Source organism: Thunnus thynnus, chromosome 10, assembly GCF_963924715.1.
Source record: "Thunnus thynnus chromosome 10, fThuThy2.1, whole genome shotgun sequence".
Taxonomy (NCBI): domain Eukaryota; kingdom Metazoa; phylum Chordata; class Actinopteri; order Scombriformes; family Scombridae; genus Thunnus; species Thunnus thynnus.
Genome location: NC_089526.1, coordinates 34,336,481 through 34,362,892, shown reverse-complemented (window position 1 = coordinate 34,362,892; position 26,412 = coordinate 34,336,481). Strand labels below are relative to the sequence as shown.

The 26,412-nt window shown below is 39.3% G+C and overlaps 1 protein-coding gene across 1 annotated transcript; it reads left to right on the top strand.

Annotated features, from left to right (window-relative positions):
- Nucleotides 1-292: 292 nt before the first annotated feature.
- Nucleotides 293-26,412, top strand: LOC137192013 (phosphatidylinositol-3-phosphatase SAC1-B). Its single transcript, XM_067602561.1, has 20 exons — nucleotides 293-521; nucleotides 1,038-1,135; nucleotides 2,612-2,686; nucleotides 2,840-2,967; nucleotides 7,975-8,124; nucleotides 8,335-8,394; nucleotides 12,141-12,174; nucleotides 12,732-12,833; nucleotides 13,476-13,561; nucleotides 13,953-14,039; nucleotides 14,128-14,196; nucleotides 14,799-14,878; nucleotides 14,963-15,061; nucleotides 15,146-15,284; nucleotides 18,129-18,198; nucleotides 18,353-18,425; nucleotides 19,146-19,239; nucleotides 20,780-20,872; nucleotides 20,957-21,014; nucleotides 21,193-26,412. The coding sequence occupies exons 1-20, from the start codon at nucleotides 493-495 to the stop codon at nucleotides 21,327-21,329; spliced, it is 1,761 nt and encodes a 586-aa protein (XP_067458662.1). The 5' UTR covers nucleotides 293-492; the 3' UTR covers nucleotides 21,330-26,412.

The window sequence follows — 26,412 nt, the reverse complement described above, 5'->3', positions numbered from 1 at the left end:
GGAGGGACTAAAGTTAACATAAGAGTCCTCTGTAGTATTAAGACAGAGGACATTGTAAAACAGACGTCTGTAAAACTGTTAACAGGACACCTCGAACTGCAAACAACGTCAGTTGTGACTCTTTCTATTACGAACTATTGATTCATGGAGGTTTTATATTTGTAAAACTTTCCTCAAGCCTAGAAAACTGATTTAAAATCCGTTACGTCATCACAATGCAAAGTCTATGGGCCGACCGGGGGAAACACTACCGCGCACATTCAGTGGGCCGCACAACGCGGAAGCAAACCCGGAAGCTAGAAACATTTTTTGGCGTATGACAAGCAGGCAAGCAGTTCTTATTGGACTGAACGGGCGCCATTTTTGGTCCGGTATCCAGTTCTTATAATACATCCATGAGGAGGAGGCTCTTGTCTGAAGCCAGAAGAAGCCGGTGTTTGACGTTGTCTGACGTTGACTCTGACACGTCACGGAGGTCATACAGGAGGAAAGATGGCGAGCACCTATGATAGTTTCAACTTGTAAGTCTTGTGAAACAATATAGTAACATCACATCGCTTTGATTTGTGTTGCTACAGAATGAAATAGCGAGGAGTGTTTGTAAGGATTTCATATGAACAGTCTGAACGGTACATCAGCTAAACATGTCAACGCTGCATCGTGTTACTGTCCTGCAGCTAACGCTACGTTTGCTTCCACACAGTTTATGATAGCATGGCATGGTTCACATTACTTTATTTAACGGGATCCTGTTCCTCTGAGTGAAGCTAGGTTTCAGGAGACTTAATGAATGGAAGTCTGCACAACAACTCAGTTTCGATGCATTTGTAGTGCTAAACAGTGACCAGCTGCTTCAGCAGTGTCACATTAGCTGAAATAGCTAAAGTTAATATGTATTTCCTGTCAGTTCTGTGTTACCTCCTTCCAGCTGTCTCTGGCTCATGATCACATTATTTTGTTTGATTGATGTGATTACAAAAACGGCTTTGGTTTCTGTCAACCTGCTTTTGAAACAGCTCTTGTCTTTGTCTGACCAGGCGCACCACACCAGAAAAATTTTACATAGAGGCTTGTGATGATGGCTCTGTGGATGTCCTGGCTATTGACAGGGTGTCAACTGAGATGACTCTCACAGGTAAGCACAGGTTAGGTGACTGAGCTCCAGTACATGTGTAGTAAGAACATGCTGATCAGATATAAAGACACTGCTCCATGCTCAAAGTAGTGTAACAGTAGTCAGCTCAGCTGCATGTAAAGAAACTGTAAAGGTACGTATGTTCCTCCAGACAACCTAAAATGTATAGATAAAGGTACAGTAACATGGCTGGATTGACCTGTTTGGGGGCCTGGGGCAAAAATGAACTGTTGGGCCTCTATTATGCCTGTTCTTCCCCCCTTGGTGCAGTGTGTCTCATGCTGTGCTGTAGTTTGATTAAACACAAGCTCAGTGAGGAATATGCAACATGTCACAAAAGCACAACATCAGCAGTTTGGGGAATAACATGTTACAAAGTAACAACACTGATCAGCAGAAACAATGAAGGTCATCAAACTGGATTTTGATGTTAGGTTTGAGTTGCTCAGTTGTTCATCCAGCATTGCAGTTTTCCCACTCCAATCGCAGATGTACACAGGCAGATTATGAGACAATAGGCCACTGGGCACAGGCATGTTAGAGTCCTGACAGACTGAAAGACTGATGCAGTCACAATTTGAAGGTGAATCAGAACTCTCAGGTGCTGCCATTGGTTCAAAAACTGCAGCTGAACATCAGTATATAGTTCACGCAGGAAGTGAAGAGAGGCTGACTCTTGTCCAAAGTTTCCTGCCGCACTCGTCTGCTCAGATACTATACAGGACACTGTACAACATCAAAGAAGCGGAGCAGAGGAAGCGGTTAGCAGTAAGGTGTCAATCTGGCAGTAAATGTACAGTACAGGATACAATGTGTCAGTTAATAAATACTGCAGCTTCTCAAGACCAAGAAAAGTCATGTCTGTTTTTTCCCCAACTGCTGGAAAAGTGAAGGGGGTTAACCCCGAAGCTAGCAACAATGGGTTAGCCCAACCTGACGACACTAAACAGAGAAATAGAGAATGGAGAAATGTGTTCCGCCCCACCCCCCTGGCACCGCATCCAGGCCAAAGCAGTCAACCTAGGGGAAACACTGCTTTTGCTCTTAAACTCTCGGACTGGGAGAGAGTTCTGCGTAATATTGTTTTATAGGTATAAAGCCTCCTCATGCATGCTGACACATGCTGTGATTGTCACAATTCTGATTAATTGTGTTTGTCCTTTAGTGAGTAAAAATGCCAGACATGTACTAGATCTAGTTATTCAGTTATGTGAGGACTTTGCTTGCTTTTCTCTGTTTCATCTGATTTTTAGCTCATATTAAAAAAGTTTTAAGGCATCACTTTAGTCTCTGACAACTCTTTATCAAAGTTTATCAGGAGTGCAAATAGACAATTAATTAATAAAATAATTTAGAGATTCATCAATAACAAAAATAGTGCCATTAGCTCCAGCTGTAGTTCAGATGATTCTACAGCCGTTTGTCTTTAGAGCACACTGTCACTAACCAGTGTTATGTTCCCTCTATGGTCCTCAGTGAGGAGGGACATCCCTTCATCTGCTGAGACCAGGCCGATTTGTGGACTCATGGGGACCATACGTTTGGTGGCAGGTAGGTTCAGTATGTAATGCAGGAAGTTTATGTTTCAGCAAGACCTGGGAAGTATGGGAACCATCAGCTATTAGAGAACTGAGGGATTCTAGCTATGTATAGCTATACTAGTGCTCTGCTGTGCATTGTCATTTCCAATCACCTGTATATTAGGTGTGTACCTGGTTGTCATCACAAAGAAGAAGAAGGTGGGGGATCTGCTGGGCCACGCTGTGTGGAAGGCTCTGGACTTTGACATAATCTCCTATAAGAAGACAATACTACACCTGACAGACAACCAGGTAGACCTTCTGTCTTTTACTGCTATGGCTCCTGATTGTACTTGTGGCAGGGAAAGTCTCTACCTGATAATCTCCTGGCTTTCAGTGGGGCCTCAAAATGCAACGTTTGTCTGTCCATCATCCAAAAGCTCTGCTTCTGAACACCTTTTCTACAGGTGTTGTATTCACGTGTACCCAAAGCTAAAAACTCTGCTCCGCTATCTCACTCTTTATAGCCAAAACTCTTTAGTTTTGGCTATAAATTACATGGTTCCAAACCTATAAATTAAATTGCTACAAATGAAGACTACACAATGAAGAATGCTCAGCTGAGTTTTCACATGCTCAGACAGTCCAACTATATTAGACACCAGGAGCAGCTCTTCATCCATGAACTCAATAAGGCTGTTTTATTGAAGTTGGGTCACATTAAATGTTTCAAGGTGAAAATATAGTAGGGTTGGGCACTACAGTTGAAAGCAATATCAACAATATAATAAATGTTTGCCAGTACTGATATACGTATTTTACAGTATGGCAAATATATGCAAAATCACACATAAGATAATCAAATAAATGTCAAATGTGATTTACTGTTATGTATTATATCAGACAGAACTCGTCACACAAAACATTTTCTAAAATGATTATGCCATATGAGCATATCATCATGATTCAGTAGTGATTTAGCAGAAATGACTAACCTTTATTGTGTAATAATCCAGAATATAATGAGAATGTTTAATTTACAAATTCACAATACCTGTTTGTTGCAGTGTTTCTGCCTGATACACACTAGCCACATTTCCATCAATGTATTTTTATGCTGTATGTTCCCTGCATGTTTTGAAGGCAGACAGTACAAGCCTCAAACAACAGACCTGGGGCCTGTTTCAGAAAGTGGGTTTAGTGAAAACTCTGAGTTTGCTCACCCTGAGATGAGGGATGAGGGAACTGTGTTTTCAGTTCCAGAAAGAGAGCTAACTTAAACTTGGGGTCAGTTACTGCAGTAACTGACTCTGAAGCTAACCTGCTCGTGGGCAGGTTTTCTTCAACCTTAAGTTTCTCTCTGTCTCCTCCCTCTTACAGAGCCCAAGGTGCTGTTTCATTTCCTCATTCATTCGATCCGTATGAAAGTGCATTAATTAGCAGAGGTTTACTATCTGTCAGAATCTAAATCCTGGTTGGATATTAGTTTGTTACTCAGGACTATCTAAAGTTATCGCTGTTTCTTCTTTTTTGAACAGCATTTTTTTTTCTCTTACATTCAAATGTTACACAGCCTGAATTCACACAACACAGGTTTCAGTTTGTTAGAGCAGCTCTTGCACTGAAATGTTTATCGCACATAATGTGTTATCTCAGTTTAAATTTAAACAATCAGTATGAAGCTCTAGACACATAGGATCAATGAATATCACACTGATGGAACATAATTCCTATAATATTGGAGATTATATGTTAATATGCTTAGTGAGCAGGATTTTGATGAAGCTGCAGAATGTAGTTTGAAAGTGAGATTGTTAAATAGGGAGCGTAATCTTAACATGTTTTAACAGCATTTCAGTGACAATGTTTGAATTTACTACATTTATTGAAGTAGCTGAAATAAAGTCACTGAATGCTGTTGAGCCGAGATACAAATGGATGTCTAAAAATTTAGAATATTCTGTATTTTAACCTCGACACCTTTTCAAGTGCAAATCACCAAACACATTATTACTGGATCAGACTGTGAGCTTACAGTCATGTCTCTATGTCTTTGATCTATATATGTTTTAAATCTTTGACTATATTTTCATCTTCAGTTCTGCCTCCTGTGTTTTGTCCGTCGGATTAAAGTTGAACAAATATATTGAAAATGTAATGTAGCTGCACCCTGATACACAGTCAGTCAGATTCCACTTTATCATCATTAAGGAAATGTAAGCTCGGTAAATGATGAATTAATGGACAACACTGAATAAAACCTTATTCTGTTAACTTATTGACACTTTTCCCGCTCTGACTCAGGCTCTTTTTTTAAAAAGGTAAATGTGCAGCGTCCGCACACACATGCATTAATATCTCTCGCCACTGGATTAAAATGGAGACTCTGCCTTTTATTTACCTGTTGCCATAGTGACTCGTAGTATCTGAGCTCCATTGATGATGGCTTTTTTCATTCATCACACACACGCTTAACTCAGAGTGAACATACTCAGAGTTGATTGAACTGACTCTGATCAGCTGTTCTGAAACCGAAAACTCTGAGTTTCTCATCTTGGGTTCATCAACTCAGAGTTCAAGGTTAGACTCAGAGTTTGCTTAACTTGCTTTCTGAAACAGGCCCCAGCTCTTTCTTCAACTCCCCAGGAATTCTTGCCAATAACACAAAAGTGAGAGTTCCAAACTCCTCACTGACCAGACCATCTAAACAACATTCTGCAAACAGAAAGGATCAGATAAGGAACCCCTGGTCCCCATGGTCACTAAACCAGACCACTGACCCAAACCACCTTAGCCAATGGTGAGGATAAAAGACCCTCACCATTGGCTATCATAACTCACCTCCAAGAGCCAGTAACACAGAGATGAACTGGCACCAACTTTAATCCCACTGTGAAGAACACCAGACAGCTTGCAAGTCAACACCATCAACAACAGGGAGAACTTGCTGCGCAACATGTCCCAGTGACATACAGACACATACAGACATTTACCAGAACAACCCCCCCCACACACACACACAAACTCTAAAATGTAGACTTGTCTAAAGACAATTAATATTATATGTTGATATGTGTGTATATCATATATGTGTTATCATGTGCTTCAGTTAGACTTTTATTCCACTGCGTTTAAGCCAAGAAATTTACCACTAACATAATTCCATCATCCTTGATAACACTAACATCTTGTTTAGTACCATTCTGCTTGTTTCACTCCCAGAATACTAAAGCTACTATCAAAAATGCAAAATTAGAAAATTAGGAATCATGCAATTGCTAAATTGTAAATACTTTGATTTAAAAGAATAATCGCATTCAGGAATTGTACCCGCCTGTCCGTGGACAGGAGGGGACTGATTCCCTGGGATGGGTCAGGATGCACCTTCGGGGCAGGCAGACCGAAACTTTAAAAACAGTCTCTTATCTGAGACTTCAGGCTGGTATTTCTTGCTGGTTTCTTCTTGCTTTTTGCCATGCTGGTGGAAAGCTTGCATTTTGCTAGTCTGAAGATGTGATTCAGAACAAAAGGAAGTGAAACCTCAGAAGCTAGAGTCATGAGTTAAGGATCAAGACTAGGAGAGCCTAAACCAGGAGCTCTCTTCCAATGGGAACTTTTAAATCTGGACTGGCCGGCTTACTCATCATTACAAGATCCAGAGTCCAGCTTCTCACCCCAGCACATCAAACTCCATTCTCCGCAAAAAGCCAGGAGCAAGCAAGTTTTCTGCAAAACCTTAATCAACTTGCGTAAGCCCTAGTGCTCTCATAATTTGTAACTTCAACTGGCAACTCAGAACTTAGCTCTTGTACTGTTGATTTGACTCCATCTGATCAGGTCTCTCATATAAACTACACAATAGATAACTCTGCATCATTCATTTTATTCATTCACTAGCCATCCCTTTCACTTAGGTGTCTTGTTTGTAAAATGTTGTAGTGTTTAGTACTTGTTGCTGTAGTATTAGTAATAAATGTGTATGTAACTAAAGGGAACTTGTTGGTGTTTCCTTGTGTTTGCTCAGTCACTTAAACTTAAAAGACCTATACCCTCACAAAATCATAATTATGATTAATAGCAATCATAATTCTAACTGACCTCCCTTGTGTGGCCAACAAGGAGGACTATTTCCCTATTATGTCTACTTTTATATGAGTTATGTTGCTGGATGAATAATTTCATGTTAGAGTTGTGTACAATAATAACTCCCCTTAAAATCATAAAAACTCTTTGAGTGCACATATTCCTACACATTTTGAAGTACACATTAGAAAAGATTGATAGAAATGGCAAAATTCAAAAAAACCTCAAAAATTCTCAAAAAAGTTTTTACGCTCTCTTGTGGTGGTTTTTGCCTTTTTCAGAAAAGTGTTAATGCACTAAATGGTAGATGGAAACACCTTCATCAAGTAAGTTTTAATGTAGCGAATATTTTACTCACATGACTGATGTTTCCTCCGTATGAGCCTATGGTATGAGTGTGATTGTGTTTCCTTTTGATACTGTATATGTTGACAGTTTGAATTAAAGATTATAAAGATAGCCATATTTCCATCATGTTTTCTATTTTATCATTCACCGTTTGAGGTTTGACTGGCGCTTGTGTATTTTGTTGCACCCTCTTCTTCTGCAGTGGTATTATGGCACCTGACTGGAGAATTAGCGCACCAACTGCTGCTTATCTCTATGAACCAACTCCTGATATTCGCATAACAGTAGTGGATGGAAATGTGCATGATTTCACATTTTTTTCAGATTTTCTGAAAATACGGTTAAAATTTGCAATATATTTGCTTCTGGCTGACTGCCTGGTTATCACTGTGAATCAAATGCTCACAGACAATCAAAATTTTTATTGTTTGTAAACAGACTTCTTGACCTGGGGACAAAATAATCTCCACTCAGAAGTTCACTTGCTAGCTTTTCAGGAACTTTCAACTGCATCCCGCAGTCTTTATCAGGGAATAAAACTCGCTCAGGTGTCATCAAATGATCTAAATATGAAACTCACATGATACAGGTGGCTGTATATGGGGGGGGAGATGGTAACCTCTTTCTGTTCAAAGATGGTCTCTGTCATCAGATGTAAATGTTCTTCTTGACCTTTCTCTGATCATCCACCAACTCCTGGTGAAAAAGCAGAGAATCCGTGTGAACTACACAGCAGACTGCAGTCTCAGCTAACAATGTGAAGCAGGGTGACAGCTGTCTCATAAATGGGTCCAACGCAGGTCCAACACACTTTGAGTGGACCTGTGTCATATGTGCATCTGCTGTCTGAAAGTTTTCTTTATCTCTCATCTTTGTCTCTTGTTTCAGATGCAGGACAACAAGACTTTCCTGTCCATGATCAAAAATGTGCTTCATACAGATGGCTTCTACTTTGCAACAGACTATGACCTGACCCACACTCTGCAGCGCCTGGCCAACACCAGCCCAGAATTTCAGGAGATGAGCCTTCTAGAGAGGGTAAGGGGAGCACCTCATACATAACACATAAACAATTGAATAGTTACTTCAATTTTAATGTACATACAAGTAGAAACATCTCCTATCTCAACTAATAATTCCAAATGTACCGTTGTATTTCTTATATCTAGAAACACTGTATTTTAAGTATTTTGTGACCTAGCCCATGTATTTGGCTATGCATTAACATGGTAACTGTCCGTGTTCTAGGCAGATCAGCGTTTTGTCTGGAACGGCCACCTGTTGAGGGAATTCATTGCACAGCCAGAGGTAAGACAAAACTTCTCTTCTCTTTCATAGCATTTGTTTTGACTTCTAACTATTGGATATGTGGAGCTGTCTTCGGGTTCAGCTGCCTTCTCCATAGGAAGGATACTTGACTTGAATTGGAGGAGCTGTGGCCATTTTTATGTTTTCCAAATACAGACAATCAGACAATCATGCTCACTTTCCGCAGTAATTGGCTGAGTTTGTGGAGGAGTGAAAGTGGGCAGGGTTTGATGGTTGGTTCTCTCTCAAGCTTCCTCTTGAGCAGGAATGTCTTTCGAGGAGAGACTTAATTGTGTGACATTTTCCTCATTTGAGCAGTTCACTGCTTCTATCTGTGACAGCACACTTTTGCATCTAGAAGTGTTTGGACGACACATGGTATAAATTATTTGTTTCAAGCATCCCCAGTCCTTAATACAGTTAGATAGAATGATTACTGAACCTTTTAGCTTTGTCAGTTCTATGTCACACATGCACAAGTATGATACTATTGTCAAGTCAGGTCAGATTTTTTTATATAGCACTAATTCACAACAGTAGTTATCTCAGGGCACTTTTCACATAGAGCAGTTCTAGACTGTACTCTTAAATTGCACTTGGTGACAGTGGCAAGGAAACACTCCCCTTTAACATGAAGAAACCTCAAACAGAACCGCACTCTAGGTGGGCAGCCATCTGCCTTGCCCGGTTGAGTTGAAAGAGAAAGTGGGAGAGAGATACACAGACAACAATAATAACAAAAACAACAATAATGATAGAAATATGACTAATAATAATAGTAGTAACAGTGGGCATCAAGCTGGACCAAGGGGACAGTAGGTAGTCTGCAGCCCCAGGCAGCAGGCGGTCCACAACCGAAGGTCACCTGTGAGACGAGAAAGCACAAAACTCTGTGCAAGATGCCAAGTTAGTAATATGCATCAATGGTACATGAATGTGTGCAGATGGAGAAGGAAAGGGAGAGAGAGGAGCTCAGTGGATCATTGGAAGTCCCTTGGCAGTGTAGGCCTATAGCAGCATAACTAGGGGCTGGTCTATGGCAGCTTGTGATGGCCCTAGCTAAGCTTTATGAAAAGTTTTAAGCCTACTCTTAAACGTAGAAATGTTGGAGGTGTCTGCCTCCCAGACTGAAAGATGGTTCCACAGGAGAGGAGCCTGATATCCGGAGGCTCTGCCTCCCATTCTACTTTTTGAGACTCTTGGAACCACAAGTAAGCCTGCATTCTGGGAGCGCAGTGTTCTAGTGAGGTAATAGGGTACTATGAGTTTATTAAGATATGATGTTGCCTGACCATTGAGGTTTTGTAGGTGAGTATAATAATTTTAAATTCCATTCTGTTTTTTTGGATTATTGCGATGATTATTAAGTATACAATATGTTTAAGTGCCTAGGCAAAAAAACTCCTTTCAGCTGATGGTGCCACTACTTAAGGCCCTTCTCAGACTTTCCCAAGGGTGGTATCTGCAGTAATTGGTGGAGGGGGCTAGCTGTCACTCTTGAAGATAAGCTTGTCCACCAATATGGGATTCCCCCTATCTCACAGTAGTGCACTTAAAAGAATTCTGTGAACAAGAGCTTTAGGTTGCTTGTATAACCCTGGTGCTGTAGGGCGGGGCAATATGACCAAAATCTCATATCCCGATATAGGTTATTTCATATCCAGATAATGATATCTATACCGATATAGCACATTTTAATTCACTGAATAAATAGTTGGTCCATCCCCTCTGGGTCCCCTTGCTGGCATAAAGCCGCTTCCGTGTGTTTTACATAGCATGCAAGTGTTCGGGATTCAGAGGTGTGATGGAGATCGGACTGATCAGAGCTGTAAACTCTGCCATGAGGGAGGACAAAGACGTTACTAGGAGGAGGGGAGGACATTTCTCTTCGTTTGATAACATTAAAAGTTAAGTTAGACTTTTTTTGTTGGCTTCCCGACTCATTATAAAAAAGACGAGAGAAAAAGAGTGAGAGAGCAGCTGTGGTCAAGTGAGCTAGGGAGTGCTGGTAGTGAGAAAGCCGGTGAATCAGATCAATAAAATGTTATTTTCAGATTTTTTTCACAGTGGTTACGTTCTAAAGCACAAACACGCCCACACCCCAACACACCTCCGCTCAACACTGCGGCTGTAGCAGAGACTCTCATACACTAAGCTGAAATTAAAAGAGCGTACATAAATTTGGTAAATAACACAAATAAAGACAGTCTCTAGAGACAGACAGCGGCAGAGAGTTGACAACAACTAAACTCGTTATGTTACTGTAAGTGCAATAAAAGCTGTGTGAGTAAAAAGCCAAGAAGAGTAATTTATTAATGTAATCTGTGCAAAAGATGGACAGACTGCAAATGACAAAAAAATTACTGTAAAGAGTGGGATTTGCGTCACAACGATATAAACGATAGAGCAATAAATTAAACGATAGATTTTTGATAGACGATTTTTCTCTCGTCACATAATATATATCGTCATATCGCACAGCCCTATGGTGCTGTGAGTATCATGATTTAGATGTCTCATCAGAACAGCCTTTTTTCAGGGATGTAACCGTAGACTGTAAAAAAAAATATGGACATAGTCACCGTAATGTCACCCATGGGTTTGTGAACTGCTGTTTTGAAGCCTTGAGTTTAGCGATTTGACTATTGCCAAATTGGATTGGACCATCTCCATGTTTGATTTTTCCTGAAGTGACCATATTTGGACGAGAGGGTGGAGTTGACCATAGTGCTAGCTGCTAGATTGGTTAGCACAGTGCATTTACAATCTATGCTTAACAGTGATAATGCTAATGCTAATTTCTGCCAGCAAAAAACAGGTTAAAACCATTAAAACAAAATGTCCTAACCGGAAAAACTGAACATCTGACTCCTTAGAGGGTCGTTTATCACAACCAAATGCTGAACAATACTTTTTTAGGCGACCAAAATGTTACAATTAACTTTCGTAAACTGAAAACACACTGTGAAATATCAATAGCTATGCCTATACTTTGTAACTCTGGGGTTATGCCACAGTTATGTTACATAATCAACGTTGTTGCTGTGGTAGCAACTTGTCAATCACAACGTAGCCACGCCCTAAAGCATATGCTGCTTTATTGTCTGTTTCACTCTAAATTGGGCCATAATTTACAAAATGAACATCATGATGCATTGAAGAATACTTGATACTAGTGATTAAGACCATAAACTCATCAGGAAAGTGTTTCATGAGGTAATAAATCAAGTGAGAAGTCCATACAATCTTACTTCTTTTTGTAGCTAGTGGAGTCCCCCTGCTTGCCTTTACAAAGAATGCAGGTTTAAGGCACTTCCACATTGGTTTCACCTTTCAGACTGGGTGTTACCCGCTTGAGTGTAACTCATAGATATATACACATATAGGCCATATTACCTTACTATTACATTGCATTAAACAGAGGTATTTTGGTGTGAAAACATCATTTATGATAGACAAAGTATTCTGTATTACACAAAAGGTGTAGCAGTGGATAAACCTCTTCCCACAATATAATTGCATGCATTCAGAGGGGCTACTGCCCAGGACCAATATGGTGGCATGTACAATACCAGTCAAACTCTTGAATGAGAAAGTGTGTCCAAACTTTTGACAGGCTATCTGACTGTGAGACATCCCATTCTCCTAGGTAACCTAAAGTTTTCTTTCAGAAGAATTGTACACAGAATGCTAAACCTGCATCATAGTAAAGCATTTCATAATCTAACACTGCTTTCATCTTACAGTTACACAAGTTTGTGTATCCTGTTGTCCATGGCTGTATCCTTTCCTATTGTTGTCTGACTGCCACTGTTTATTCCTCCTCTCAGAAAGTGTTTAGTGTAAGACCTTTAATGTTGGGCCCATCTCAACATGTTATCTGACTGAAGCATTAAATAATTGAATAAGGTGTGTCTGGTTTATTGAAACCTTTATGGCTTTATATTTAGATTGATGCCTTTTAAAATTGTCCCATGTGCTTTATATTATTAAATGTGTTGACAGAGGAATGTTGTCTTGTGCTTTACCAGGATGACTGTTAATTCCCTAGATGAGGAAAAACAAGTCTACAGCACAGTGTACAAAGGAACTATAGTATTATAAAGATTTTATGACACTGATCCAACAGAACAAAGACTTTGAATCAGCTGGCCTCAGGTATGTTTGGCAGCAGTTAAAGCATATCAGTAAATGTGTAGCAGAATAATATTTTGTTTATCTTTAAAGCACATTACAGTGCATAGGACTTTTTGTATATATTCTTATTTGTTACTGTGTGTAGTGCTGACTCTCAACTTCCATGCCAGTTCTGGTTTCTTAACACATTTGTTGACTAGTCATTATCATGAAGTCAAGCTGCATCAATGGAAAGGTGTTTGATTGGAGTATTATCTCCAGGAGGAGCTGTTTCAGAGCTGGTGTCCGCTACCATGTCCGAGGTAACACTGCTGTCCACTCAGCTGACCCCTCATGTCCACTGGTTGCGACTGCATCACATTCCGATTGCTCACGTGTCCATCACAGCTCACACGTCCACTGGAAATATTTCTGAAGTGTCTTCAGTCTGTTCTTCAACAGACACATTTCCAATATTGTTCAGTGATGATTTGCCAATATTTTTTGTGTTCTACAAACAAATTGAGAACACATTTGCAGCTCATTTATGACAGAAAAACTAGTTATGTTATACGTATAGAAAGAGAAAATCAGTGACAAATGAAATGCATAGATACATATTAGTTTCATGGCAGTTGACAGTGAATGTAGGCATTTATATGCATTCATGTGTGAATTTCATGACGCGCAAAAATTGACCCAATGTGTAAAGATAGTCTAGTGGAGAGAAGACGAGCACATGATCTGCGATTAGGATGTTCCACCGATGTATTCAATGGCACTGGCACACTGGCTGGAATGACAGCAGATTGTCTCCAGCAGCTGCTGTGAAGTTTTTCAACACAAGACCAGAACGATATGCAGCCACATCCAGTGGACATTAAGTCAATGAAAAGCTGTCACTGGGACTTTCAAGCCATTACATTTCTAACTTTTCAAACAGTTATTTGTCTTTTTGTCTAAAGGCATTGATTCAGAAGGGCATGCTGCTAACTATGTGGAAACAGAACAAATAGTGCAGTACAACAGTGCCAAGGCTTCATTTGTTCAGGTGAGCAAAAGCAATAATGCTGCAGGACAGATTTTGTGTGATGTTCTTACTGGCCATAAGGAAGAAATGAATCATCATTCAATTCAGTGGAGGAACAGTAAGTCCAAAATTCTCAATCTTAACACCACACACTGTAAATACTATACAGCATTAACCCTCAAAATAAAATTCTTCTTAAATTAATTTTACATTATGTATACCTACCACTTTCATGCACAGTTTCCTCACAGTCCACATTCCTATTGTGGCCCAGTGATGAGATCTACATTAGAATGTAGACTCCAACATGGACTTGGCTATATGACTGTGACAGTTGTAATGGAGTACAAAAAATGAGTGTATGAAAGCTGGATTAAGTTATTTTTATGCATTATACTGCTTTTCTTCACAGACAAGAGGCTCCATCCCCTTCTACTGGTCCCAAAGGCCCAATCTCAAGTATAAGCCAAAGCCACAGATCAGCAAAACAGTCAACCATGTAAGCTGTCTTTACACTTACATTAGACACGTTTATTTATCTTCATTTTCTCATGCAGTTTTCCTATTTTTTCTGTTTATCTCTTTAGTTGGATGGATTCCAGAGACACTTTGACTCACAGATTATTCTCTATGGAAGACAAGTAATTTTGAACCTGGTAAGATGGAAAAACTTTATTATTTATCACATCTATTGATTCTATCTTTATTACTTTCATTTTATGAAATCAGTGTGCCAATATGACAATGTAGGATACTCATTTATAATTGTTTGCAGTATTTTTAGATAAGTACACTGACAGCCAAATTTACTTAGAAAATGAAATTGTGCAAATGTGCCATACAAATGTGCCCTGGGATTCCCTCATTTGAGTGAATGAGAGCTCATAGATGCGATTCAGAAGTGGGATTTCTATTAGATCATAAGATCAGAAAATAAATGATATGTGGTCTTCGTTGCAAAATATAGACTTTGGTTGTGGTTCAACTCCACCAGCGATAAACCGGGGCTATTACCCAAAAAATATGATGATATAATCTTTAGCATATAAATATTAATTAGGGAGCATTAAGCGTGTTCATGGAAAATGAAAAGGAGAAGACAAAAGGGTCGGAGCAGCCTATATTAACTGTAATACACATTTCTTTTCCCCACCACAACCTTGTGTCTCTTGTACATCCCATTTGCACTCTGTTTACCCCTGCTTTTTAGAGGCAGGGAATTTTCTGGCCCTGAGTTCTTTTCATCCTTTTTTCACAGATCAACCAAAATGGCTCAGAAAAGCCACTGGAGCTAGCATTTGACAAGATGGTGACCAGCTTGGGAAATGGCATGATCAAGTAAGATTACCACCATCACCACCATCTTTTACCCCTCACATATGGCATTTCTCTTTCAGTTCCTAAAGGCTTGCTTTTCTGTAGGTACATAGCGTTTGACTTCCATAAGGAATGCAGTCGGATGAGGTGGCACCGGCTGCAGATCTTATTGGACATGGTTGCTGAAATGCAGGATGAGTTTGGGTCAGTGTGTTTTCTGCGTTGTGTGTGTGCCAATATGTCTCTTCATACCCAACATCAGAAGTAATGTTGTGTATGTGGATGCAGGTATTTCCTGGTGGATGCAGATGGGAAGGTGCTGTCAAACCAGGAGGGGACATTTCGCAGTAACTGCATGGACTGTCTGGACCGTACCAATGTCATCCAGAGCTTGCTGGCCCGATGCTCACTGCAGTCACAGCTACGGGTAGGACGCAAGCGGGTAGCTCCCGGTCTTAAAAGTGAAGCCAATGCGGAAGTGCCTTAAACTGGCATTCTTTCTAATGGCCAGCAGGGGGCTACAAAAAGAAGTGAGATCGTATCGAAGTCTATGAGAAAATGACCCTACTTCTCACTTGATTTATTATTTCAGTAAACACTTTCCTAATGAGTTCATGGTCTCAAGCGCTAGTATTAAGTCTTCTTCAATACATCATGATGTTCATTTAATAAATTATGGTCCCATTTAGAGTAAAATAGATGTTGTGATTGACAAGTCGCTACCACTGCGACAACATTGATTATGTAATGTAACCATGGTGTAACCTCAGATTCACAGAGTATAGGTGTAGCTGCTGCTATTTCAGTGTGTTTTCAGTGAAGAAAATGACAGTAAACTAAATCTTGAATGACCATTTCCCCAAATAAACCGTAACATACACAACAATGGCAGCAGCACCAGAATAATATCAGTTGGCATGGTTGCTGTTATTAGATTTTAAGAACTTACCCTTTGATGATCGCATTAACGAAAGTTACTTGAAAACAAAATCCTGGAATTGAAAAAAGCCTTGGTTTTCTGCACCAAATTAGCTCTGGTCTAGGTCTTCCTTTGCAGATTAACTCCAACTTTTCATTAAAAGTTAATCTTGAAAAAGTGTCCACTCCATTTCAGTACGCCAGTGCACCCTTTCATCTAATGGTGAAGGCTGGGAATACTGTTTAAATGGAGTGTAATCTCTCAGCCAGTGGCAGCAACTACATAATTGTCAGCTGACAAAACAAACAGCAATGTCGACCTACAGGGCAAGGCCAAGTTAGCTTTCCTAACTGACAAATAATTGCCAGCATGGACAGTAATGCTCACAATATGATTTTATGTAAGCCTGAATGACATTCATCAGTTCTCTGTCTCATCAATCTCCCTTGACTTGTGTTTGTATGGGCCATGTAGTCATGGTGATGTAAACACTGCTCTCACCCCTGAAATTTGGCAGTGGGTCTGGTGTATCTGCTGGCTACGATAACTGTCCAATGGTGTACAGACTCTGCCTACCCAGCGCACCACAGGTGCACCAGCGTGGTAATGGTGCGGACCCAGTCACAGCACACAGAGGGCTGAATTTGTCCTAAAATAGTGACAACAAGCCCGTTTAGAGGGAAGTTATGGTTATGATTGGTCAACTTTACTATCATTTGAATTAGTGGGCCCTCTGTATGTATATACATTATAACTGGACCACCAATCACAGAGCTGAAAGCAGTATTTTCTCCCCAGCAACTGTGGAGATGCAAAATCCTGATAATCCTGACAAAAGGGGCTTCTTTCATGAATCAGTCACATTCCAACACAAACTTAATAGGCAGGTTTGAATAGTTTATTTCCTCAGAAATGTTTTGTGAGTCCTGTCACCAGATTGTAAATGCACTGTGTTAACTGAGCCACTTCTGGCTCCAAAAAGCAAACATGGCGATGGTCAAATCCAAGATGGTGATGGTCAAATCTCCAAACTCATGCCTTCAAAACAGCAGTTCATGAACAAATCACACAGGAGGTGGACACAATAATAAAAAAAAAAAATGAACAATGGTCGTTGAACTGTTGGTAATTTGTTCTCCATAGAGAACAGTGGCTGTGCTCAGCTTGAGTTACGATTCCAGTGGTGATATGTTTTCACCATGAGGAAGAAGTATAAAACACAGAAATGTCTCTAACCACTCCTGCAGCCTTGTCCACTTTACCACACTTTGTAACTGAATGAAGGAAAACAGTATTTGTGTTAAAAAGATACTCAGCAGCAGACTGGTAAGTATGACATGACTCTGATGTTCTACTAATAAAATTAGTGCTGTGGAAATGTACATCATACTGAGTTCATTTATAACAGGTAAACAGCTAATGGATTGGATCAGAAAACATGGAGGCTTCTTACTAAATTATGATGAGATGAACTCTTAAGTCAGGTGAAAATTGGAATAAAGGCATGTTTCAAATATAAACCTGTTTTAAATAAAGTCCTGGTTCTCTGTGAGGGTCACTATTTATTATGAGTGTAACGGTTCTGAAACTGAGACCGAAAAGGTGACACAAATGTCCACGATCCTGAGACAAGAGACAGGGTTTCGTCATAGGAGTCGCAGTCTCCCCCCGTGGTCAAACTCTCATTACGTTACTAATGTAACAAAGCTCACACAACCCCTGCGAAATAACTTGTTTCACTATTAGAATTTGATCCATTCCGTCCAATAAAATTTGGAAAGTCTATAAGAGCCGCACAATTAAATTATTTTATCCCCATTCAAGTTAGCATAGGGCTAACCGGAAGTTAGCTGTCTCTTTTGGTGGCAGTCGGTGGTGAAGATTGCCATAATTACTGGTAACACAGTAACAAAAAATTAACAGAGAAAACGGAAGCAGATCAGAAAACAAGGAGGCTTTGTACTAAATTCCGAGCAAATATACTAATCAAAAAGAGGGAATTAGAAATATAGGCCTCTCTTTAATATAAGCCTGCTTCCAATAAAGGCCTGAGACGGTATTGGAGGAAATACGGTAATTTAGTTTTACTAATCTGCCTTCATAGTGTTTTTTCTCATTACCCCCCCCCCACCTCAAAAAAACACAGGTGTGAACCAAACCGTGGCTCAAAAATCTTGGTTTGTACTGAACCGTGGATTTGGAAAATTGTTATACCTATACTATTATGAATTTACAGTATGTGAAAAATGTACCAAACGACTCTCACCAGAAAATATTTCTCAGCTTTTGACAAAGGAGTCGAATAGTTCATTTTGGACTTACCTCTCAACTCAAATGTGTGTGTGCCTGCAGAAAATGGGAGTCCTCCACATGAGCCAGCAGATTGAAGAGCAGGCAGACTTTGAGAAGATGTACAAAAACGGTGGGCTCTCCCTCACACAACAATAACCTCAGTAGTTTCTTTGAAAGGACTCCTGGCAGAGCCACATTTCAGGTCATGGATGCTAATATGATCTGTTTCCTCTTGTTCTAATTCTTTTATATTCTGTCCCTCTCCTTGTTTCATTCACATGCAGCTTGGGCAGATAATGCAGATGCCTGTGCCAAGCAGTATGCTGGTACTGGTGCCTTGAAGACTGACTTCACCAGGTCAGTTTTTACACAGCAAACAGCTATCCTACAGTTAAACATACACTATCTACCTGCTAATGACAGAAGAGTTGGAGATGTTGTCCAGACGCTGATATAGCTTAACAAATAATGTCCAGATTCCTATAAGATGTGCTGTGGATATCATGGTTCATACGACATGAATCCTGAGATTTTTGGTGATCCAGCTGGAAAAACATATAAACAAGAAATACCAAAATCAAATGGGGATTTGTTCCGTCCAAGTTCATTTGCAACTTTTCTGCTTGAAATTGACACTGCCATCTTTCGAGCCATTTTCCAATTTGATTGTGCCCTGACCAGTCACTATTGGCATAATGTATGGAGCCTCTTGGACCCAGTTTTTGCTTCAACCAGAGCAAGCTGTAGTGTGAAGTTAGTGTAAAATAAGCAGGTTTACAGGGAATAATAGTCAATATTGAGAATATATGTCAAGATTATGATTGTACAGTGTTACGCTGACATTTTGGCCTGAGTGTAGTGTAAATTGAAAACTCATGAAGTGTCCAGAATGGAGTGGGTTATTTATTCTCTGAAGAGCATGTTCTGATGTAATCCATTAGATTTTGATTATTTTGTATGGTGTATAAGAGGAAAGCTCAGGGATCACAAAATTCCTTTGATTCATCATGTGGGGACATTAGTGATTTATTTATTTATTTATTTTTTTTGTGGTTCAACTACATGTTGATCTTTCAGGACAGGGAAGAGGACTCAGTGGGGGCTGCTGATGGACGGCTGGAACTCTGTGATCCGATATTACAAAAACAACTTCTCTGATGGTTTTAGACAGGTGGGTCCAAACCTTCAAAGTACCTGTGTGGATTAGTGATCAGTGCTTTATAGTTATATTAATACAATGAATATATAAAGTATTAGGGGCATGTTAGCCAGTGCAAGGTTAAATAAACCTTGGATTGAAAGGACAGGGCTGCTGTTGGGGTGACTTCACCGTCCCAACATGGTCCACATGGTAACCAAACTACAAATGAGTCCACCATATTAAGTTGTCATTTTGAGGCTCTACAGGGCACTATGATAAAATCAGGGAGTGTATCTTTGAAGTCAGTACTCAGATTTTCTGTTGTAATTGTTTGTTGTTTTCTGCAACAACCTCTATAGAGCTACTTCATGGTTCAACTTTGACCAACCAACAGTTTTTCAATGCACTGCAGGATTTCACTGAACATTTCAGGGGGGTTTACGTTCCAAAAGTACAGGAACTTTGGGGACGTGGTTTGTAGGGCTGGCCACCGCTGATTGGTTAAACACAGAAACTGTGGCTGCTTCAACTTGTGTACCACTTCATTCATAAAACAAGGAGGTGCTCTAGTCAAGGGGAGGATTTTTCTCATTGTTTAATGTTAAAAGTAAAGTTAGGTTTTGTTGTTAACTTCCAGACTTCAAAAAGAGTGAGAGAGCAAGGGAGAGTGCGAGCGATTCATGGCGGTTACATTCTAAAGATCAGACAGATGCAGCTGATTCAGAATGCTGCTGCTCAAGTCCACTATGACCAAGAAACTGGATCATTTCACTCCAGTTCTCAGATCTTTACACTGGCTTCCTGTCTGTCAAAGAATTGATTTTAGAATACTGTTGGTTTATAAAGCACTGAGTGGTTTAGGGCCAAAATACATTTCTCATCTTCTGCCGCTTTATGAACCTTCCAGACCTCTCAGGTGGTCTGGGACAGGTCGTCTTTCCGTCCCCAGAGTCAAAGCTAAACATGGAGAAGCAGCATTCAGGTTTTATACAAAACGTTTCTGGAATAAATTCCCAGATCCCAGATCAGCTGCAACTTTCAGTTCTTTTAAATCAAAGCTGTAGACTTTTCTGTTTGCCGCTGCCTTTTATTAAATCAAATAATTAGTAATTTCTTACACTGCACTGTAACTTTTATTCTCATATTTTATACTTGTCTTATTCTATTTTAGCTTGTTTTTGTTTTCTATTCTCTTAGCTCTTTAATGACTGTTTTTAATTGTACTTAAATGTCCTTTTATGGTATTTATTTTGCACTTTATCTCAATGCTTTAATGTTTTATGTTAAGTATTTTGAATTGCCCTGTTGCTGAAATGTGCTATACAAATGAACTTGCCTTGCCTTAAGAAGAAATAAATAACTGTCAAACACTCAGCAGATGATTTACTGTGGAGACAGACGCTCTTAAGTTTCAGTTTTATTTTCCTCCTCTGCATTTCTCTTTCTCATTCATACATCCAACTCAAACATCAGTCATCAGAACTGATTTGAGTATCAGAAGTATTTAATATCATCAATGCAGAAAGTAAATGTTGGAAGAGTTTGAACCACATGGTTGGTTTAAATGCAGGACTCCATCGATCTGTTCCTGGGGAACTATGCTGTGGATGAAGCTGATTGGACCACTCCACTGCATGACCTAAAAGACTGGAAGTTTCTGACGGTAAGAAGGGCTCAAGAAGATAGATTAGTATGTTTTTCTTTGTCCCATGTCTTTAATGTGATCAGTTGTCTTTTCTTTTTCTAGTTGCCTATCATCATGGTGGTAGCGTTCTCCATGTGTATCATCTGCCTGCTAATGGCTGGTAAGATAAACTGGGAATAAACTCTAATAAACAGGCATTTTTACAGATAACAACATAACAGCATCAGGGGTTAATTATCCTAAAGGTTAATTCATATCAGGCTCAAAAAATGTATGAACTCATTACTATTTTTGGAAAGTTCCCTCAATACTCATTATGACTTTCTGTTCCACATCAGGTGACACATGGACGGAGACTCTGGCATATGTCCTGTTCTGGGGAATAGCGAGTGTGGTGACGAGTGGCCTCATCCTCTTTAATGGACGGGACTTCGTAGATGCTCCCAAGCTGGTCCAGAAGGAGAAGCTGGACTGAATGTGTGTGTGTGGAAAGCAGCTAGGCCCTGGTGAGCTCACCGCCTCATCATCTACCTCTTCATCACTTTACCCCCACCATCAGTATCAACAGGCATGGAGCCTTTACTAGCAGAGAGGGTGGAGTGGTGGAGGGTGGGGGGTAGCAGGGTTGGCCTTGTGTACAAGAAAGGTGGAAAGACAGAGACTGGAAGTGCACAGGCCTGCTGCTGTCCACACTGCAGCGACACTCATGTGGACAGGACTGTCTGTCCATAGGTTTTTCTGTACACTGAACCTCTGGAGTTTGCTCTAACTGGATGTCATCGTTCTTGATTTCAGAGGAATTCTGTGGGACCTATGTAAGATTTCACATGTCCCACTGCATTCCCTGAATGGGATGCATTGGGATCAGATTCAGAACAGCTGCTGTGATGTCACAGGACAGCTGTAAATGAATTACAGTATGTACTGTTAATTTGCCTTTTTTCTTTTTCTTCTGGTTTGCCATTGCCAAGATTTGGTTATCTATGTACAGTAGCTCTGTCCTAAGTCAGACGCTACCTATCTGCTTCTGACGACCACGAATGGGTCGATAAGGCTCAGAGAAGTACTGCCGTATTTAGCCAGAATTAAAATAACAACAGTGTATCATTGGAAATCCTCAGTATCCTGGAATGTATAACTGGAAAACTGCATTTGAGCAGTCTTTATCACTTCATATTGTCATATACAGGAAATATATTAGGTGACCAAGTTGTATTAATAACATGTAATGTGAAGGCGTTTGCGATGAGGTGGTCATCAGTCACTGGTAGACCCATCATATGAAGTGGATCAATGAAAAAGCCATTGCAGAATGTAAATCATACTGTGAAGGCAGGTATAAACTCCACTGTTTGTTCCTATTAGTAGCCTGTTCAGCAATACATGTACAGCTTTTAGAATATTTGGATTAGGGATGCAAATTTTAAGCAATTTCTTTAAATGATAGTCAGCCACATTTACAATAAATAGTCAATTAATCATTCACAATTTACAAAATACAGTGGATGTTCTTCTGTGATAAAATGTTTGTTTTTTTATCTACTGACATGACCTATATTCAATGCAAAATCAGAGTACATTGGAAATTTAAGATTTGATTAAGCAAACAGTTATTTATAAATTACCTAATACAAAATAGTGATTTTGTTTAAAATTGCTGCCACTCCTGTCTCACGCTATTCAATGATTTGCCAGACAAAATGTACAACAGCAAAGTATTAAACACAGCAAACAGTGGCACAACTTCCAGCTTCCAGCAACATAAATGTGTGTTGGACATATCTAACAATTCAAGAAAATGTTTTATATAACAAATGTTATTTACTGTTGAAAGTTTTGTAGCCCTCAACTGTAATAGGCACCCTTATGGGCAGTCCGCTCACATACCTGTACCTCAGCTCATTAAACAGTAAGAGGCACAACTCGATACTTTAGTAAATCTACAGTACATTTTCTGATAGTTACTCCACACGTCCCTCGTCTATTCACCAATAACCTGGAAACATGTCATGCCAGTCAATCATCATGTGTTAAAGTGTATCATTACAACTCATAGGCTACTGTAAATCTAGGTATCATGGAACTCACCAATTGGAGTTTACACCTATTTATTTTCCACAAAAAGTAAATTTGTGTGCAGAAAAATAATTTGTCTTCTCTGTTTACTTAATTTGTGAATGACTTGTGGGCATGAATAAGCAGAACATATCGTTAAACAATATTGTTAACAAAGTTTTAACATTAATGTATTTCCTACATAATAATGTTGGTTATCACATTGTCCTTGTCCTGTCAACCCTCTTGAATACAGATGTGATGCTACACTGGACGTTGTTACTGGTCAGTAACAGAAAATCTGATCTAAATGACTGATTGATTTAATGGGTTTTTGTTTTGTGGATATACCTCAGATTTTTGCCTGTTAAATGATGTTATTCTGGTGGTAAGAATGTTCAACTTTTTGAGTTGATGAGGAGCACATCATTAACTTTTGTCTCTTAAAAAGTAGATTTATGTATCTTTATTAATATGATCCCGAAGAATGATCTCCGGATGGTGATACCTACAGTGTACAATCTGATTTGCAGTTCAGTGTGTGTAGGTACCGTTTTCATCGCTGTACCACCACTGCAACACAGATGGTTGGTAATGTGTATTTGTTATTTTTCCATAGTATTTATGCATAAATTCTTTCATTCACTTTGTGATCGAGAGCAACAAGACAGCAACACCTGTATGGAGAAGCATAAAACTGCCCAAAGTCGTAGCTCATGAGGTACAGGTCCAGGCCACAAGGCTTCAGTCCTCTGAAGGTTACTATAGGAGGCAACACCTGGATTGGGGCCATTTGGACTATAATATTCCCCCTTACTCTTGAGTGGGAACTCTGCAGTGTTGTCCTCTGTCATTCTGGTCTTGTAGGGTTCAGTAGGCATTTGGTTGTGACAGCATGCAGTGGTCCATGTAGTTTCTGAGCCAAGCTTCATTTTCTATCTCCATCAGTTGTTTAAGAGGTGTTTAGATTGTTACATGGAGTCTGGCTTTGTAAGGAGTGGCTGAAACCAAACAGTTTTTTGGTATTTACTGTATGGTTGTTATATCTATGTATTGTGGATTATGGTAAAATGCTAAAAACAGTACATTTAGCATGTTGGAAACTCTGTATTCTGCTGTAGAGAAATATGAATCAGGTTTTCAACAATGTCAGTGCCATATAACTATAGTAATTGAGTAAATTATATATTCATATTCTTATGAGTTACGTAAAGGAAATTTCCTCAGCACTTTTGATTGGTCTATTTCTGGAAAAATAGTAATATCAGATTTTGGGAGCAAAGACATTCAGCTTGTTTTAGCTTTTAATGTGAATGTGTTTATGAGTATGTCTGACATGTTGATTAAAAGTTTTTTGGTAATTTCCCCATATTATCTGAGTGTAACTACTCTGAAATAATATATCAGGTGAGGATCCTAATTTTCACTGTGCATCTTTGAGAAGTAGTTCTCTATATTAACAGTACACTTCATATATGACTATACTGCATATGTGATCTATTCCAGTAAAAGCTACTATACACATTTAAAAGGTTTAAAATGTCAAATCAGTTAAGTGTCAAGAATGAAGATTATGGTTTCAGGCCCTCTGGGTAAATCTGAGAAATCTTCATTCTACAGGATCATTTGGTGTTTGTCTTAAATATCGAATATGAAGGATCAGTCTGGTGTCATTCTATATTTTGTTTTTGTCAACAAATCATGAAAAAACCCTAAATCAACAATGTCTTAGTCTCTCAATACTTACTGACTTTCCTAATCAATTCAACTCAGTTTTATTTATATAGTGCCAAATCATAACAAAATTTTTCTCAGGTTATTTTTCACATAGAGTGGGTTTAGACCATACTCTTTAATTTACAGAGACCCAACAGCTCCCCCATGAGCAGCACTTGGCGACAGCTGCAAGGAAAAACTCCCCTTTAACGGGAAGAAACCTTAAGCAGAACCGGGCTCTAGGTGGGCGGCCATCTGCCTTGACCATTTGGGTTGAGAGAGAAAGAAGGAAGTAGGGAGGGGGAGAGGAGGGAGAGACACAGACAAGCATAATAATAACAATAATAACAATACCAACAATAATAATAATAGAGATATGACTAGTAATAATAATAACAATAATAGCCTCTTCCCTACCTTCCGTGTCTGAGCCCCAAGTCCATTGGTTCCTTCTGAAGACATGAGTCTTTAAAAACAGATCACAAATACGTAGTTTCATTTATAAAAAATTCTCAAATAACTCAAACAGGAGGAAATAGTGCATTTGTTGAAGCCTGTTTTCAACAGCAGCATTCACATTTGGTGTGCTAGTACGTATTTCTGGTAGCAGGACAGTGTGTGTGGGATTAAATAAAATAAATAAATAAATGAACTACAGTGTATGTGTTCATGGTAATGATGGAACATGTCACCCAGTCTGACACTGTGACTCACTGATGTGTTTTTAATAGTTTCTGGACAACAATGGAGCTCTATGACACAGAGGAATAAGATATATCAGGCTTTGATTCACAATACTTAAGTAGTAGTAAGTAGATCAGTTCATTGTTGGTTTGGGTCTTTACAGAGGATTTGTTAACAACAAGAAAAATATAAAATCACCAGAATGATCCTTTAATGACAGTACAACCATTATTAAAATGGATAATTCAGGAGGAGCTGTGCATTTATCCAAAAATAAAACACAATGCATTGAGTGTTTTGTAACAAATATAAAATATATATATTGTTTACTCATACTTGTTGGCAATATGTTATATTTAAAGGTTAACATTATGTACATTATACTAGATAACAGAGAGAGACCTGGCAAGCAGCACTTTAATATGTCAATTTTCAAATATGAGAGCACCAAAGAGACCACTTGTGTGAGCACAAACAGTGGAAGTGTCAGCCAAACAGTTTCATATAAAAAAAGCACAATAATGGAATATGCCATGGGTGAAAAAAAAACCCCGAACACAGCTAAAAGGATCAGAATTGAAGCAAACCAACAGTGTTTCTGTTGAGATCACATCATGTTGGTGTGGAGGAATTTAGACTTTTGACTATACTTTATGTGTGGAGGGAAGCATCAGTTTACTTCCACTGAGGCACCACTGAACCCTGCTTTGATTGTTGTAGGAGACTGTCTGCATATACTGTATATGTGCTTTCACCCTTCCTTTTCGCATTTTTCTTTACTCACTGCCCCTCCAGACAGCTTTGCTTTTGCTTGTCTTTTATCCATTAGGCCAGTCTGCTGCCTTAATGAGGGAACATTTGTCTGACTGTATATAATCATTTACAGCCGCCCCTTTAAGCTCCTCTTTATTGTCATTATGACCTCTGCAGTATGACCTCTACAGAACTGAGAACTGAATGTAAAAAGGTATTATGTAATTATATGAGTGCTTATCTTGTTGCCTGATGTTTTTGTCACTAAAAAACTGTCCGGACTGCCAATGGCATGCTTCCTTTGACAGCTGTAGTAGTGCAGTAATAAACTGAGCAGATGATTACTGTAA